The following is a 15,345-nucleotide window of genomic DNA, read 5'->3' as shown; positions in this document are numbered from 1 at the left end:
TTCCATTTCTTCACACAGAGCGAAAGAGAAACACCGAGAGAGAGAGAGAGAAAGAATCAGAAGAAGAGAAAGAGAGAGAGAGTGATAGAAATGGCTTCGGGGTTTAGGGGAAAGAGAAAGGAGGAGGAGGAGTACGCATCGGAAGGCGAGTTTGAAGGCCAAGCGCCCCCAAAGAAGAGAACCTTCAACTCCAACTCCAACTCTAAGAAGGACTCTGACGATGACTCTGCTGACAACATCGTCGTTTGCGAGGTCCCTATCTCTTTCTCTCTTTCTCTCTACGTTCGTATCTTTGTTTCTATTTATGTATATATTTCTAGGGTTTGTAATCTAAATTGCTTTTGTTTTTGAAATAATGTGTTTGTTTAGATATCGAGGAATAGGAGAGTGACGGTGAGGACTTGGCAAGGCAAGGTTGTTGTGGACATTCGTGAGTATTACAACAAAGATGGCAAGCAACTCCCTGGCAAAAAAGGTCCCTTTTTTAATTATTATTTTAGGATTCATGTTTCAATATTTGGTTTTGTTGAATTGGGTTTGTGTTGGATTCTGTTTGTTTGTTACTGTTGGTTATTTATGTCCAGATTGACACTTTTATATGCTTTCCTATAAATTTGGGTACTGCTTAGGGTTTTCAATACTGTTTTGTGTGATGGGTTTTCTCTTAATTTAGTAGAAAGTATAGGGACACAGCCTCTGTGCCATAACTTTGAGATGCTTGATTGTGAGTGGTGGAGAAAAAGTGTTGGGTTCATGTGGAAGTAATTGTTCATCACTGACGGCCGACCACTTCATCAAGTTGTGGTAACTGGTGTTAATTTGGTGAACAAAATGGAGTCTTGTAGCTCAGTAGAATTACTTGACCTCCTTTACAAAGAGAGCTCACTTGCTGTAACAATTGACTTATTGAAAAAAAAAAGGTATCTGTTGAGCCAACCCTATTTTAGAGTGCCATCTATCACTTACTTTTGCCTAGGAGACATCCTGTATAAAACATCACTTCTGAATTACAATCCTTTTCTAATAATGTTAGAATGACTTTATCAGATTGTGTAATGGGCAATAGGCTTGGCCTTCTGTGACCATTAAAGATCAATTAGTCACAAGGGATAGAATGGCTACATGGGGTTAGAATGGTGACATGCTGTGGGTTTTTTTTTTTTTTTTTTTTTTTTTTTGGTATAAACAAAATGTAATCAAGAGATCATATCTTTTTAATGTTCTGTTACCAGGAGAATGTGGAGGGAAATTTTGATCAAATGTTGTTGTGGGAGGCTCATAGGCAGGTTGACAGCTGAAGTGATGAGCTAAATTGGTTGAACAACCTTAAGGATGATAGTTTGCAAATTCTATTAAGTAAATTTGCTTGGGTTGTTTAAATTTATCATATTTGGACAGATAGGATTGCGACAATACATAATGGGAGAGATGGAACTGAAGCAGAATTGTAGAAATAGTTAACTCAATTGTGCAAGATGTTTGAGGAAGAGTACCAGCTAAGAAGAAATTCAGGATTTCATCTTGGAATAGAATTCTTTTCTGAATTTGGAGAATTCTTTTAGATGTGCTGCTCAAGTAGCTGTTGTATTTTAATGTTAGGTATGGTTTTGCTTCTGTAGGTTGAGTTGTGGGTCTGGCTTTATTTTGCTGCTTTCTTGCTTTGTTCTTGTTCTATGTGGTAGGTGCCCTTTGCAGCTTGGTGTTAGTTTCGACTTGGGTTTGTTCGGGGTTTTGAAGGCAGTTTAGCATTTTCTTGTTGGTTAGTCTGGACTCAAGTTTGTGTTTGTCGGTTAGCCTGGACTCAAGTTTGTGTTTGCTGCTTATGACCCTCCTTTTGATCTCAACATTTACCGATGTTGGTAGTATGTTGTTCCTTGGCACCAATTCTTATATGTTTAAAAACCTCTCTCGTATTACATATCTTGGAAAATTTATAAATAAAAATAGTAAACCAATTACAGAGACCATGAAAACTTCTATTGTATCATGATGTATCAGTTTTTTTACATTCAATCAAGCTTACCATCTTCCAGCACATATTGTAGTACATTGAACTTTCAGTATCTATATCTCCTGAGCATTTCACAGTATTGCTCAACTCTAGCTTAATCTTGGAGGAGAGCACTGCTGGTTCTGATCAATAATTATCATGAAAGTATACAGATCTTTTTAATTTTTTAATTTATTTTTTCATTCTTAAGGCATTTGCCTTTATTTCTACTTTCCATTTTAGGCTGTGTTTGGTTCGTGTAAAAGCATTTCCGGAAAATATTTCATTTTCCGGAAATGCTATTTTCCGGAAAGGAAAATGTTTCCATGTGTTTGGTTGTTTTTCAAAAAATTTTCCGAAAAATATTTTCTGGTGTTTGGAAAAGAAGAAGGAAAAGACAAATCCAGAAAAATACAAGCCACAACCCAGAAAAAAAAATCATCAACGATGACAAATCCAGTTCGACGACCGATCGACGGTGTGATCTCGCGAAGCGTCGATTGCGATCTCTCGAAGCACCGCGCCGATCGCAATCTCGGATCTTCCTCTCTCGCGCACGGTCGTCGGACTAGATCGCGATCTCGGTTGCGGTCGTCGGTTCTTCCTCTCTCGCGCGCTTGCTCTCTCTCTCTCTCTCTCTCTCTTTTTCCGGAAATACTTTGAAGTGAAAATGAAAGTGTAAAATGATTTCCGTCGTCAAAGCCATTTTTTTTTCGGTCAATGGAAATCAATTTCCGGAAAATAGAATTTTCCGGACCAACCAAACACCCCCATTTCCGGAAAAGCATTTCTGGAAGTGATTTTTAACCCAAAACAAACACACCCCTAGACTCCAATCCAATAGCGTCAGGTTTTGAATTCATACATTGAGTTGGCAAGGAGCACCCTAGTATTTCTTTGTTGACTTCCTCTAATTGGACTCAGTTATTGGGACTTCAATGTTGTTTTCACAGGGTAGGGGTTGGGGGGAGTATCATTTTTCTTTCATCCCTCTAGTGTACTTCCCATTTTCATCATGGGTTGTGTCTTTCCATATTTCTTCCAATTAATTTTATTAGTTTTCAGGGGGAAAAAAAATATTAAGTCAGGTATTTCATCTTGTCACCTGACCCTGTAGAATGACAATGTCAGCCTATAATTATAACTTGCTTTCTATGAAAAAGTCACAAACCTTGTGAGTAGCCAATCTTAATTTAGGGTTGTTCCTTTTTGTTTTGTTTTCTTTTAGTGATTGGGATTTGTGACTGATGTGTGTTTTGGTCGGTTTTTTACTCTTGAGGCAAGTATTCATTAAAATTAATCAAGAAATAACGACACTTTTTTTACTATCCCAAATTGTTTTACACATGATTAGCATCTAGGAAATACATATTTCTCTCTTTTGGAGAGCCTAATAAAATTTAAGATTGCTTGTAAAGCAAGGAAAAAAAATACTTTGAGTTAAAAAAGGCATTTTCATAACACATCTTCCTTTCAAATGGGCTTTGTCACATTATGTCTCTTTTTAATAAGTTGTGAGTTGTCTTAAGTACTTTTGTGTTTTCCTGTTAAAAAAACTATGACCCAAATTGATGTTCTTGTACTTGTTTTCAGGAATCTCACTTACCATGGATCAGGTATGTGTCACTTTGCTTTTGCTTAGTTTAGTGGTTTATGAAGGCAATTCACTCATTGATTCTTTCTTGTGCAGTGGAATGTACTCCGAGATCATGTTGAAGAAATTGACAAGGCTGTTAATGAGAGTTCTTAGGGGGGTTTTGTTGATATTAGGAGAAAATGTTAGCCTGTAGGGTTCTTTTGTTTTTGGCGACCAGAAACTTTGGATGAAGTATTGATGTTTTGTGCTTGCCCGGGGATGATAACTTGGATTGTGGTTGCCAACTTTACGGTTGGATGTAATGAAAGTGAACCTTTGACTGATGTATGTAATTACTTAATCAACTAGTTCAATGAATAGTTTATCTATGTTTAATGGTTGAAGGAGTAAGTTTAAAAAGTTTAATTAGTGTTTAAACATTATTTGGATTCTTGGGAATTCAGGCTATTACAATCTCATGATTTATTAGATGTCCATACAACCTTAAGGGGTTGGTCTGGTGGTTCCAAAGGTCTCACGAGATCTATAAGGCCTTAGGTTTGAAATATTTAGAGTCTTAGACAGCAACTTGGGTCTACTCCCATGGGATCCCTTCTTGTAATACTCGGTGTGTGGAATAGTGATTATACCCAATGAAAGAATAGTTAGGTTTTTAAAGAGAGTTTTGGACACTCCCATTACCAAAAAAAGGTCCTAGTATGTTCACTTTTTAATGGGAATTTGTTATATCTTTTAGTTTGACATTATATCTTGCCAAATTGGTTTTTGGTAATGATTTTTATTTTTGCATATTCGTTTTGTGTCATGCATTTTTCATATTTTGTGAGATAAATGTTCTAAAAATATATGACAAAAATTTTAAATTTAGCTTATCTTGTAACAATGCAATTCTATAGTAGTTATAGACAATTGCATGGCAAGTAGATTGGTGATAACATCTTAATTATGGAAATAATAGAGGGGGGCTCTGAATAGAATGGAATGATGAAGAATGATATGGTGAAAGACTAATTAATATGTTGAAAATTCATAGTTGGCCTAAAAGAATATGGATGCATGGTACAGTTAATGAGTTATAAGCTAACGGGGGCTTGGTTTAGTTGGTAAGGCTCGGACGTTTCGTCTAACCTAACTAGGTATGAGTCCCGCTGTTAGCAGGAGTCCGTTGGTGGGCATCCAAACGAGTTGGCTCACACATAAGTCCAATTCTAGCGCCTTATCCGGGGGCTAGCGTAACCTAGCGAACCTCAATTTTTTTTAATCAAAAAAAGAAAAAAAAAAAAAGATTAATGAGTTATACAATGTCTGGCTCCCATTAATAAGAGTATACAATATGCTCAAAAAAATAATAATATAAAGAATTCCTGCAGAACACCCGACTCATTTGTTAGCAAACAAAATACGCTTTAGGTGTTGAGCAGTATGTTTCTTAGAATGAAGTCTTTGTTATTTCAACTAGTGTAATTTATTTTCTTTTTGTTTAATGAAATTTTAGTCTTTTTATAAAAGAAAAATAAAGATTTGACTTTTATAATTCGAACCAACTATACCAGCAATAGCTAATTTCAGTCTACCAAATACAAAGATCAACTCCCATTAACCAAAAAAAAAAAAAAAAAACAAAGATTACCCGGGACTCGGATATAATATTATTAGTTTATTACCAATAGTCATGTTTTGCATGCATATCTGTTAGCTCTAATAATCATGCTTTCTTAATAGCTTCAAAGAACTACAAAAATGTAGTTACGAAATAATGCTTTCTTAGAAGAAATGTTTTTTCTTTTTTTTTTTTTAATGCATAACTTTTCTTGATGAATAAGACTTACACTCACAGCAAACTCAAAAGTCTAGGTTTTTTCCTGTATAATTTCAAAAGACCAGTTGAGACAAAGTTTTACAGCCAAGTATCAACTAAAATTGCTCTAAAAAAAAAAAAAAAATAGCAACTGAAATCCCCAAACAAAACACCAAAGTGAGTCTAAGATTTGACTCTTGTGTTGTGTGTTTAAAACACAACCCAAGTGCCCAACCAGTAAGTCAGCAACGACATAAAAGTGTAACTTGGGTCACTTACGCTCTATTTGTTTCGATGTAAAATATTTTCCGTAAAATATTTTCCCATTTTCAAGTGTTTGATTGCATGTAAAATATAGTCAAAGTTGTAAAATATTTTCCTTTGACTAAAACTTTATTGTTAAAAACTTGTAAAATATTTTACCAAAAAAACAAGTGTAAAATATTTTACAAAAATCTCACAGCCTCACACCCGAGTCTCTCCCTTTCTCATACTTTACTCATCCTCTCTTACACTAGCCCAAACCAGCAACAACACCCACCGGCCACTCTCTGCCTCCACTCCGCCAGCACCCTTCGCCGCCCTTCACCTCCATTCTGGTGGCACCACCATCAGATTTCGGTATGTTTTGTCATTGGAGAAGTCGTCATGAGAGGCCCGAGGTGAGCCTTATCACCGTTGCTCGTTGGTTGGATCTGGTTTTGAATGCTACAAACGCCACTGCTAAGATCTCTGATCTGGAATCGCTAAGAGTGAGTGGGTTTTTTGTTCCTTCACGATCTGGGTTTCTAGGATGGCTTAAGGGTTGCTATGGGTGGTTGGGTGGGTTTGTGGGTAGTGGTGGTTGGGCGAGCTGTGGTGGTTGGTTGGCTTTTGTTGATTTTTTCTCTCTGATTTGTGATTTAGGTGGCTTGTGGTGACTGTGGTGATTGGGTTTGTGGTGGTTGGTGGTTGTTGGTTTGTATTTGCATTTTCTAGTATTGAGGTCAATCCAAACACTTGAAAATTTTCTCTTGCGAATGGTTACATGTAAAATTTTTTACGTCGAAACAAACAGAGTGTTAAAAGAAGTTGGAAGCTGATGAGTTGTGGTGAAAGAAATCAATGAAAGAAGAAAAAACAAAACATAGAAATGCCTCCTCTCCCTCACCCTCAGCCCCCAATTCCCAAACCCTAAAACTAAAACCAAAAAAATAAATTCTACTTCTTCTACGGCCACCGTAAACCCTCCCAACACCGCCCCACCGTCTGCGGTGGCCTCTTCTCCAACCGCCAATCCCTCTCCCTCCATAAACCCTTACCTCCCCCCAATCCCCAATCATTCAATCTCCACCACTGGGACCCACAACATTCTCCCCCCACCAACACCACCAAAAACTCTTCACCCTCCTCCTCCTCCTTCATCTGCCTCTCCCCGATCGCCCGATACATCATCGACTCATTCCGCAAAAACCAAAACCACTGGGGCCCACCCATCGTCTCCGACCTCAACAAACACTACTGTGTCCAAGTTCTTCCACTAGGCCTCCAAAAAAAAAGGCTTCCACCACACTTTCGCTTCCTACAATGCCTTTGCCTATTGCCACAACCACTCTAACCGTTTCCGCTCCGCCGATCAACTGCCCGAACTCATGATCTCCCAAAACAAACCCCCCACCGAAAAACAGTTCGAAATCCTTATCCGATTCCACTCTGACGCCAATCGGCCCCTTCGGGTTTTCTAGGTGTATCAGAAGATGAAGAAATTCAATGTCAAGCCTTGGGTTTTTTTGTATGATAGGATCATTAATGCTTTGATGAGAAATGGGTATGTGGATTTGGTGGTTTCGGTTTATGATGATTTTAGGAATGATGGTTTGGTTGAAAAGAGTGTTACTTTTATGGTTTTGATTAAAGGGTTGTGCAAAGTTGAGAGAATTGATGAAATGTTGAAGGTTTTGAGTAAAATGAGGGAGAATTTGTGTACGCCGGATGTGTTTGTGTACACGGCGATGGTGAGGGTGTTGGTTGAAGCAGGGAATTTGGATGGGTGTTTGAGGGTTGAAGAAGGATAAGGTGGAGCCGGACACAATGGTGTATACTACTTTGGTTACCGTGTTGTGTAAATGTGGGAGGGTGGAGAAAGGGTATGAGTTGTTTAGGGAGATGAAGGAGAAAAGGTGTTTGATTGATAGGGCGATATATGGATCATTGGTTGAGGCATTTGTGGCAGATGGGAAAGTGGGCATTGCTTGTGGTTTGTTGAAGGATTTGGTGGATTCTGGGTATAGAGTTGATTTGGGGATTTATAATTTGATTATCAAAGGTTTGTGTGGTGTGAAGTGAGTTGATAAGGCTTATAAGGTTTTTCAGGTCTCAATTCAGGAGGGTCTTGAGCCAGAGTTTGTGACTGTGAATCCAATTTTGGTTTTGTATGCAGAGATGGGAAGGATGGATGAGTTTTGTAAATTGTTAACCCAAATGGAAAAATTAGGATTTTGTGTCATTGATGATCTTTCGAAGTTCTTTGCTTTCGTGGTTGGGAAGGAGGAGAGGACAATGATGGCTATCTAAGTGTTTGAGGAATTGAAAAAAAGAGGTTATTGTAGTGTTTCCATATACAATATTCTTTTGGGGGCACTTCACAAGAAGGGGGAGTTCAAAAAGGTGATATCACTCTTTGATGAAGTAAAGGAATCAGATTTTGAACCTGACTCATTGACTTATAGTATTGCAATTGAATTTTTTTGTTAAGCTTGTTGATATTAAAAAAGCATGTTTGTGTTATAATAAAATCATGGAAATGTCTTTGGTTCCTTCTGTTGCTGCTTATTGTGCTCTTGTTAAAGGGCTCTGCAATACCAAAGACATTGATGCTGCTATGACGCTTGTTAGCAATTGCTTAGCCAATGTTACGAGTGGCCCTATGGAGTTTAAGTATACACTTTCCGTTATCCATGCCTGTAAATCAAGTGGTGCTGAGAAGGTGATTGAGCAACTGAATGAAATGACGCAATAGGGTTGTCCTCCTGATGAGGTTATTTACTCTACTATCATCTCTAGCATATATAAGAATGGGACAATAGAGGAGGCAAGGAAGGTTTTTTTGAATTTGGGAGACCACAAACTTTTAACAGAAGCCAATATGATTGTCTATGATGAAATGCTAATTGAGCATATGAAGAAGAAGACCTGAAACTTGGTGGTGTCCGAATTGAAGTTTTTTGGTCTAGAGTCCAAGTTGAAAGCAAAGGGTAGTACACTACTGTCAAGTTGAATGTATGCTGTTAGGTTCAAGTTTCATTGATTTGCCTTGCTGGTAACTAGTCAAATATATTCATAAAAGAAAGAACCTGCTTGAGAGAGCTCAACTCTCTATTTCTACCCCTTTTCAAAAAATGTATCACTGAATGAAAGTTCACCAATTTGCCACTGTCCAAAAAGTGGTGAAAGATGTGTTAGCTCTCTGATCAGAGAGATTCACATTGAGAGGGCAAAGGTACGATTCATTCTTGCTTGCACCTTTGGAGCTTTTCTGTGGTTTCCTTGTCAGCTGTGTTTTTACTCAAAAAGAGTAATGCCAAGGGATTATGTTGTGATCGGTTCTAATAAAATGAACACCCCTAATTTTTGCTCCTTAATTTCTACCCTTTTCCTCCCGCAACTCTCGAGTTTTTAGAATTCAAAAGGCATATTGTATGAATAGATAATTATGAGAATATTTTATTCTTAGTGAATTAGTTCAAAACTTTTTTTGAATTCTTGACGCAAAAAAGGGCAAGGCCTATCTCCTAAGTATTTGGAAAAGGCAAGGACCCCAAGAAAAAGGCAAGTTTGAGGTCAAGAAAAGCGGGCTCAAGATTAGGAGCCAAAGCAAACCAAGAAAAAAAGAAGTGAAATTCACCCAATAAAATAGAGAATAATTAACATATCAAGTAAACAGTGCAAGCAACAGACGTGACTTACCAATGGAGCTTAATGGAGCTTACTGAAGACCAGTACTATGCATCAAAAGATGAAAACATGGACAAGCTCCCCAACTTCAGAAAATTCATTGCATACTATACACTAAGAAATTCATTCTTGGTATAGGCAACATTCAATCTCATGTCCCTTACTTTAACAACACTAATAAAGGTAATAAATAAAAAGCAGTTGCATGAAAAATTATTAAATCAAGGATAATTAACAACTCCAACACGTTATTCTGCAGCACACTTTAACAACAACACTAATAAAGGTAATAAATAAAAAGCAGTTGCATGAAAAATTATTAAATCAAGGATAATTAACAACTCCAACACGTTATTCTGCAGCACATGTTACACAGCCAAGCAACCTTTCTGTTGATGTCATGGAACATCAAGATGACGAAATTGCTTGAGAGGGGTAAAACTTCCATTGACCACTGCAAATCAAGAAGCATGCCATAATTAAAGTGGGAAAAAAAATGAACTTCTCATCAAAATGATGGGTTAAATGTCCATAGGAGTCCCCTTTTCAAAAATTTTAGAAAGAAAATATGTTATATATTTATTTATAAATTAATACTGCAAAACCTGGGTAATTAGCCATTTGATGTCTGAAGAGCCCTATTTTCTTCCACAAACGTACATTTGAATATGTAAAGAGCAATTGCATCAATGCTTCTAAAATTCCCCCCCACCCCCCAAAAAAAAAGTGATAAAATTTACACAGTATGACATGAAAAGCTCTCACATCAGCTTGTCTATAATTGTGCAAATATGCAAAAGAGTTATAGTAACCGGATAAATATACACGATTATAGTAGCTTTGTATAAATTATTTTATTAATCTGCTTTACTTTTCTCATGTCTCTATCTTCTTGCCATGGTCCTAAAATAATAAAACATGCAATAGAATGAATATTTTATTGAAATAAATGTTTAGAATAGTTAAACTGATGTGAGTGTTTTATAAAAGTGATGATGTAAAATACAAAAAATAAGTTCTTTTTGTAAAATAAACAGAAATTTTTAGAAGCATTGATGTAGTTGCTCTAATCATACACTTCCCAAAGCATCTAGGAGGAAAAGCTTGGGAGAACGGCTTTTTTACTTTGTACCAATTAAGTCTAGAAAAATTCTTCTAAAAAAAAAAGTCTAGAAAATAAAATTTCATGATTTTTTTTTTCACAACTTCTAAAGTAATATGTTCTAATCAGTGTTGATATAGGTTGGGTTAGTAATGGACTCATACAAAAGAGTAGTTATTACAATTGCAACTTATCACATAGCAATCGTAAAAAAATAATTATTTCATGTCTATTTGCTTACGCTATTTTACATAACATTTAAAATAAATAAAAAACGAAAATATTCTTTAACATTCATTTTACTTACACTGTTTAACATAATATCCACAATTGCAATTGATGAGCTGATGACACATTTTAAAAGGTGAAAAATGGAATTTTCATATTTAAAACATGAATGTATATGTGAAAAATGGATGTCAAAGAATCATTAGTCTTTCCTATAGACATGATCACTTGCTACATCTATACATGTCCATTTGCATAATAAAATTTATAGCTGATTGACAATTAGTAATTGAATATGAAAATGTGTTCGTTTGATATAATTTTTCAATAATGTTCAGTGCGAATATGAAATAGTTCGAACATCTTACCTGACAAAGCTCGCATCCAATAAACATTAGTGCCTCTGCATTCGAATCCTATGTCGTTGGACTTGATGGTTTTTTTCCCACCTAAGGTACAGCTGAGGAAAGATCCTGAAAAAAATGTCATCAGCGTGTTTGTAATACCGTATCCTCCACCTCTTCCAAAGCACAAGCGGCCCAATGACCATCCCAAAGCCAAAAACAAATCCCAGTTCAACACACAGGTAATTCCAGTCAATCAAAGGCCTAGATTTTGAGTGCATATCTTCAAATGGAGCTGGCGGTCTTCTATCTGCAGATCTACATTCTGCCTTCAAAGGGTGCCCACATAATCCTTTATTCCCTTCATAGGAACCTTCTGAAAATGTAGCAAATTGCTTGATATATGGAATTGGCCCAACCAATTGATTAAACGAAAGGTTTAAGACTGATAGAAAAGTGAGACTATCTGCAAGTTGCATAGGTATCCCACCGACAAGCTTGTTGCTTGACAAGTCCAATGACTCAAGTTCACTTAATTTTCCTAGAGATGGCGGGATTCGGCCCGTGAAAGCATTGTGTGACAAGTTGAGAACATACAACGATTTAAGTACTTCTATTTCTTCTGGTATTGGCCCATCAAGATTGTTGCATGAAAGGTCAATTGAAGTGACAAGAGTCAAAATCTTCACCAATTCCCACTCTAGACCCTTAATGAAAATTGCTATTGCATCTTGATACTGATAATTCTTTTCAATGTACCTTTCATAGAATCTACCCATGGAAAGCGTTACTATACTAGCCACAGAATGGAGGTAATTGAGCTCTGATTGGACTTCATTATTAGCTATCATTGCCTTTGAGTTAGCGAAGGACTTTATTGATAACTTACCACTAAAGTTATTTGAAGCAAGGTCTACAATTTGAAGTATCGACCAAGTTGCATTCAGCCCTCCACAACCAACAGAACCATAAAATTTGTTTGATCTCAAGATAAGGACACGCAAACTGGATATGTCTTTCAAGTGACATGGGAACTCATCTTGTATCCGGTTGTTCCCAATGTCCAATAACTCCAAATTTGTGCAATTGGCAAGAGAATTTGGTACCATCCCTTCTAGTAGGTTTCTATTGAGACTCAAAGTTTGTAAACTACAATTGCTTGGAAATATGTCTGATATTTTGCCAGTGAGGTTGTTTCTCCTTAGATCTAGAACCTTTAGAGTTTCACTCATTGCAATGAGGCAGTGGGGAATTGTGCCACTCAAGAAATTATTAGACAGATCTAGAATTTCAAGATATGTAGCTTTGCATATTGCTTCAGGGATATGCCCATTGAGTTTATTGCTTGAAAGAGATAAAAAACTAGTGTTAGAAAGATAGTTACCAATGTCAATTGGTATGACAGAGCTAAAATTATTCCATGACAAGTCCAGATACGAACAAGATGGTGGGGGAGTTGGGAGTTGCCCTTGGAATTGGTTGGACCGAAGGTCTAGCATACCTAATGATGAAAGATTGAGTAGAGGTCCTTCAAGGTAGTTATATGAGAGATTTAACTGTAAAAGATCAAGTTCCCAAATCCAGTTTGGTATCTCTCCATGTATCTGGTTTCTAGAAAGGTCTAAAATTAGTAAGCTGGTTTGGTTTCTCAAGAAACTAGGAAATGTTTTTAACTTGAGAGAAGCCAATCGCAATGACTCAATAAGGGAAAAGGGGGATAATGAAGAATTCGTTCCATTATATTCAATCAACAAGCTATTGTCAGAAAGATCAAGCACAATAAGATTTGTCAACTGCTGAAACACATTAAGTTGAAAGGAGCCATTAAAGTTATTTGAAGAAAGTAATAGGATTCGAAGACGTTGGAGTTTACCAATAGAAGTGGGTATGGGCCCTTCCAAATAGTTCCTACTCAAATCGAGGTATTCCAACAGGAAGAAAGAATTGGAAAATTCATGGATTTGACCAGACAATTTGTTGTTGGACAAACAAAGTTTCCCTAGACTTGGAAGCTCTTTCCAGTGAGTGAAAGTAAACTGACCTGTCAAATGATTATCAGAAAGATCTATCGTGTCCAAATTCTGTGCCATGTTGAATGATGGAACTGGTCCGATGAAGTTGTTTGATGACATTTCAATATTAACCAATTCAGTAAGATTTGCCATGAAGTTTGGGATAGATCCAGTGAAATTGTTTGATGATATGTACAAATCAAACAATCGGGTAAGATTTGTCATGGAGTTTGGTATTGATCCAGTGAAATTGTTTGATGATAAGTCCAAATGAACCAATTGAACAAGATTTGCAATGGAATTTAGGATAGATCCAGTGAAGCTGTTTGATGATAAGTCCAAATGAACCAATTGAGTAAGATTTGCTATGGAATTTGGGATAGATCCAGAGAAGTTGCACCGTGAGAGATCTATTTTGGACAACCCTTTAAGGTTGCCAATAGAATCAGGAAGTGCCCCTGAAAAGTTTGTACCACTAAGCACCAGCGACTGAAGAGAACCATTTGAATGAAATTCAGGCAAAGAACCGAGAATTTCATTAAATGATAAGTCTATCGTCTGCAATGTTGGAATCTGGAAGATCTTTTTCGGAAGTTGTCCATTCAATCCACAGCTACTGAGCCACAAGGATGTTAAATGTCTGAAATAGGAAAAAAATTCTGGAACTGGAGCAGAAAAATTGTTATCATCGAGTTGAATAATTGAGAGAGACTGAAGCTTGAGTAAGGAGGAATCCGGAGGCCCCTGAAGGTTACAACCTGACATGCTCAACACCCTTAGATTTGGGAGTGAAGATGATACGGCCTGGCACCACTCATTCCCTTGAGATGATATATTTACACCATCCAAATAAAGTTCCGTAAGCCACGTAAGGTTGTGAACTAACGAAGCCAAGTCTGGGTTCTCAAGTACGTTATCGTTAGACAAATCGAGAGAAACCAACCTTGTGAGACGTGAAATCTCAATGGGAATCTGCCCTTCAAAGTCAGCATATGATAGGCTTAAATACCTTAAATTCGTCAGATTTCCAAACTCCGGAGGAATCGGGGAATCGAGTTCATTATAAGCCAAATTCAGGTTTTGGAGATACTGCAAGCAGAAAAGGCTACTTGAATTGTCGAGTCCGTCAAAGATTGATTCCCAGGCCAAGTTGAGGCCAACAACAAGTCCCCCATTGCAGGTGACCCCTTCCCACGAACAGCAATCAGTACTTTCATTCCAATGCACTAGTTTTGTGGACCTAGTTGTGTCGAATTTGAGGTTTTTCTTCATATCGAGCAAATAGGATCGCTGATCACCACGACATTGGCCAGACACCACAAAGACAGGAAAGTTGACAAAAAGTGAGCATATTGGTATCAAGAAGAGCCATGAAAAGAACGGAATTTTCATTGGGAGGTTGTAATAAGAAACACTCATACAATCAAGAATTGAAGAGGTGATGATATTAATCTCTGGCTTTGGAATTTACATATAGCTTTTTTGAACTGTGGCTCAAGTCTTGGAAGACCAAAAACCACTCGGGTTTGGCACGGCAGTCAACAGAGTGTAGAATGGGAGGCAGAATGGTAGATGAACGCAACTTCGCTTCAATTGGAATAATGTTAGTAAGGCCATGATGTTCAAGAAAAAATTGGACCTCATCATTCATTTCTGACGAATTTCATATTCAACAGAATTATCACCTACCGTGGTTCCGTACACAATGTTGTTGAGTTGTTGTCATTCATTGCTGCTGATTTTACAAATCATTCCTAAACATTTTGCTCGCCTACAATTTTTTTATTATTTATTTATTTTTTTCTATTGGAATCTTATTAACTGAGGCTTAGGATAGTGTACTTTATTGATGAGTAATCTTTGGTTTTGGAGTGTGAAGACTAAAGACCCATGAAAGTGGCCTTTTAGACTTGTGGCTGAAGTCTTGGAAGACCAAAAACCACTCGGGTTTGGCACGGCAAATCAACAGAGTGTAGAATGGGAGGTAGATGACAGCAACTTTGCTTTGATTGGAATAATGAGGATAATTTCTGACGAGCTTCGTATTCAACACGGTGGCTCTAGCGTAGGCAATGTTGTCAGTCATTGCTACTGATTTTTACAAATAGTTGGATAGCTGAAAATGCCTGCGTTGGCGCGTTTTGCATTTTTTATTTTATTTTTTTATTTTTTTTTTTATGCACGCGTTTTCTGCTTTTTGGAGACAAAGTGCACTATTCAATGGATTAACTGTTTATATACGGTTTACGGGACCCATAATCATTTTATTCAGAAAAAAAATATTAAAAATGGATTCTACGGTACTATTTATACATTTAAAAAATTTTTACTACAGTATTTT

The 15,345-nt window shown here is 37.0% G+C and overlaps 2 protein-coding genes and 1 pseudogene across 2 annotated transcripts; 2 read left to right on the top strand and 1 right to left on the bottom strand.

Moving 5' to 3' along the window:
• On the top strand, nt 1–3,970 carry LOC115962419 (RNA polymerase II transcriptional coactivator KIWI-like). Its single transcript, XM_031081258.1, has 4 exons — nt 1–252; nt 370–475; nt 3,584–3,606; nt 3,681–3,970. The coding sequence occupies exons 1-4, from the start codon at nt 91–93 to the stop codon at nt 3,738–3,740; spliced, it is 351 nt and encodes a 116-aa protein (XP_030937118.1). The 5' UTR covers nt 1–90; the 3' UTR covers nt 3,741–3,970.
• A 2,601-nt stretch (nt 3,971–6,571) lies between these two features.
• LOC115964766 lies at nt 6,572–8,641 on the top strand (annotated as a pseudogene).
• An 855-nt stretch (nt 8,642–9,496) lies between these two features.
• On the bottom strand, nt 9,497–14,557 carry LOC115962878 (receptor-like protein 7). Its single transcript, XM_031081757.1, has 2 exons — nt 11,017–14,557; nt 9,497–9,772 (listed from the first exon to the last, which is right to left on the bottom strand). The coding sequence occupies exon 1, from the start codon at nt 14,421–14,423 to the stop codon at nt 11,043–11,045; it is 3,381 nt and encodes a 1,126-aa protein (XP_030937617.1). The 5' UTR covers nt 14,424–14,557; the 3' UTR covers nt 9,497–9,772; nt 11,017–11,042.
• Between the last annotated feature and the right edge of the window lie 788 nt (nt 14,558–15,345).

Source organism: Quercus lobata, chromosome 10 (assembly GCF_001633185.2).
Source record: "Quercus lobata isolate SW786 chromosome 10, ValleyOak3.0 Primary Assembly, whole genome shotgun sequence".
Lineage (NCBI taxonomy): Eukaryota > Viridiplantae > Streptophyta > Magnoliopsida > Fagales > Fagaceae > Quercus > Quercus lobata.
Note: the sequence above shows the minus strand (reverse complement) of the source record. Positions and strands in the feature narration are given on the sequence as shown.

Bases quoted from the DNA above. Each gene is read 5' to 3' on its own strand.
- LOC115962419 (XM_031081258.1), top strand. From the start codon at position 91: ATGGCTTCGGGGTTTAGGGGAAAGAGAAAGGAGGAGGAGGAGTACGCA. The intron at 253-369 runs GTCCCTATCTCT...GTGTTTGTTTAG, and splicing joins ACAACATCGTCGTTTGCGAG to ATATCGAGGAATAGGAGAGT. The intron at 476-3,583 runs GTCCCTTTTTTA...ACTTGTTTTCAG, and splicing joins GCAACTCCCTGGCAAAAAAG to GAATCTCACTTACCATGGAT.
- LOC115962878 (XM_031081757.1), bottom strand. From the start codon at position 14,423: ATGAGTGTTTCTTATTACAACCTCCCAATGAAAATTCCGTTCTTTTCA.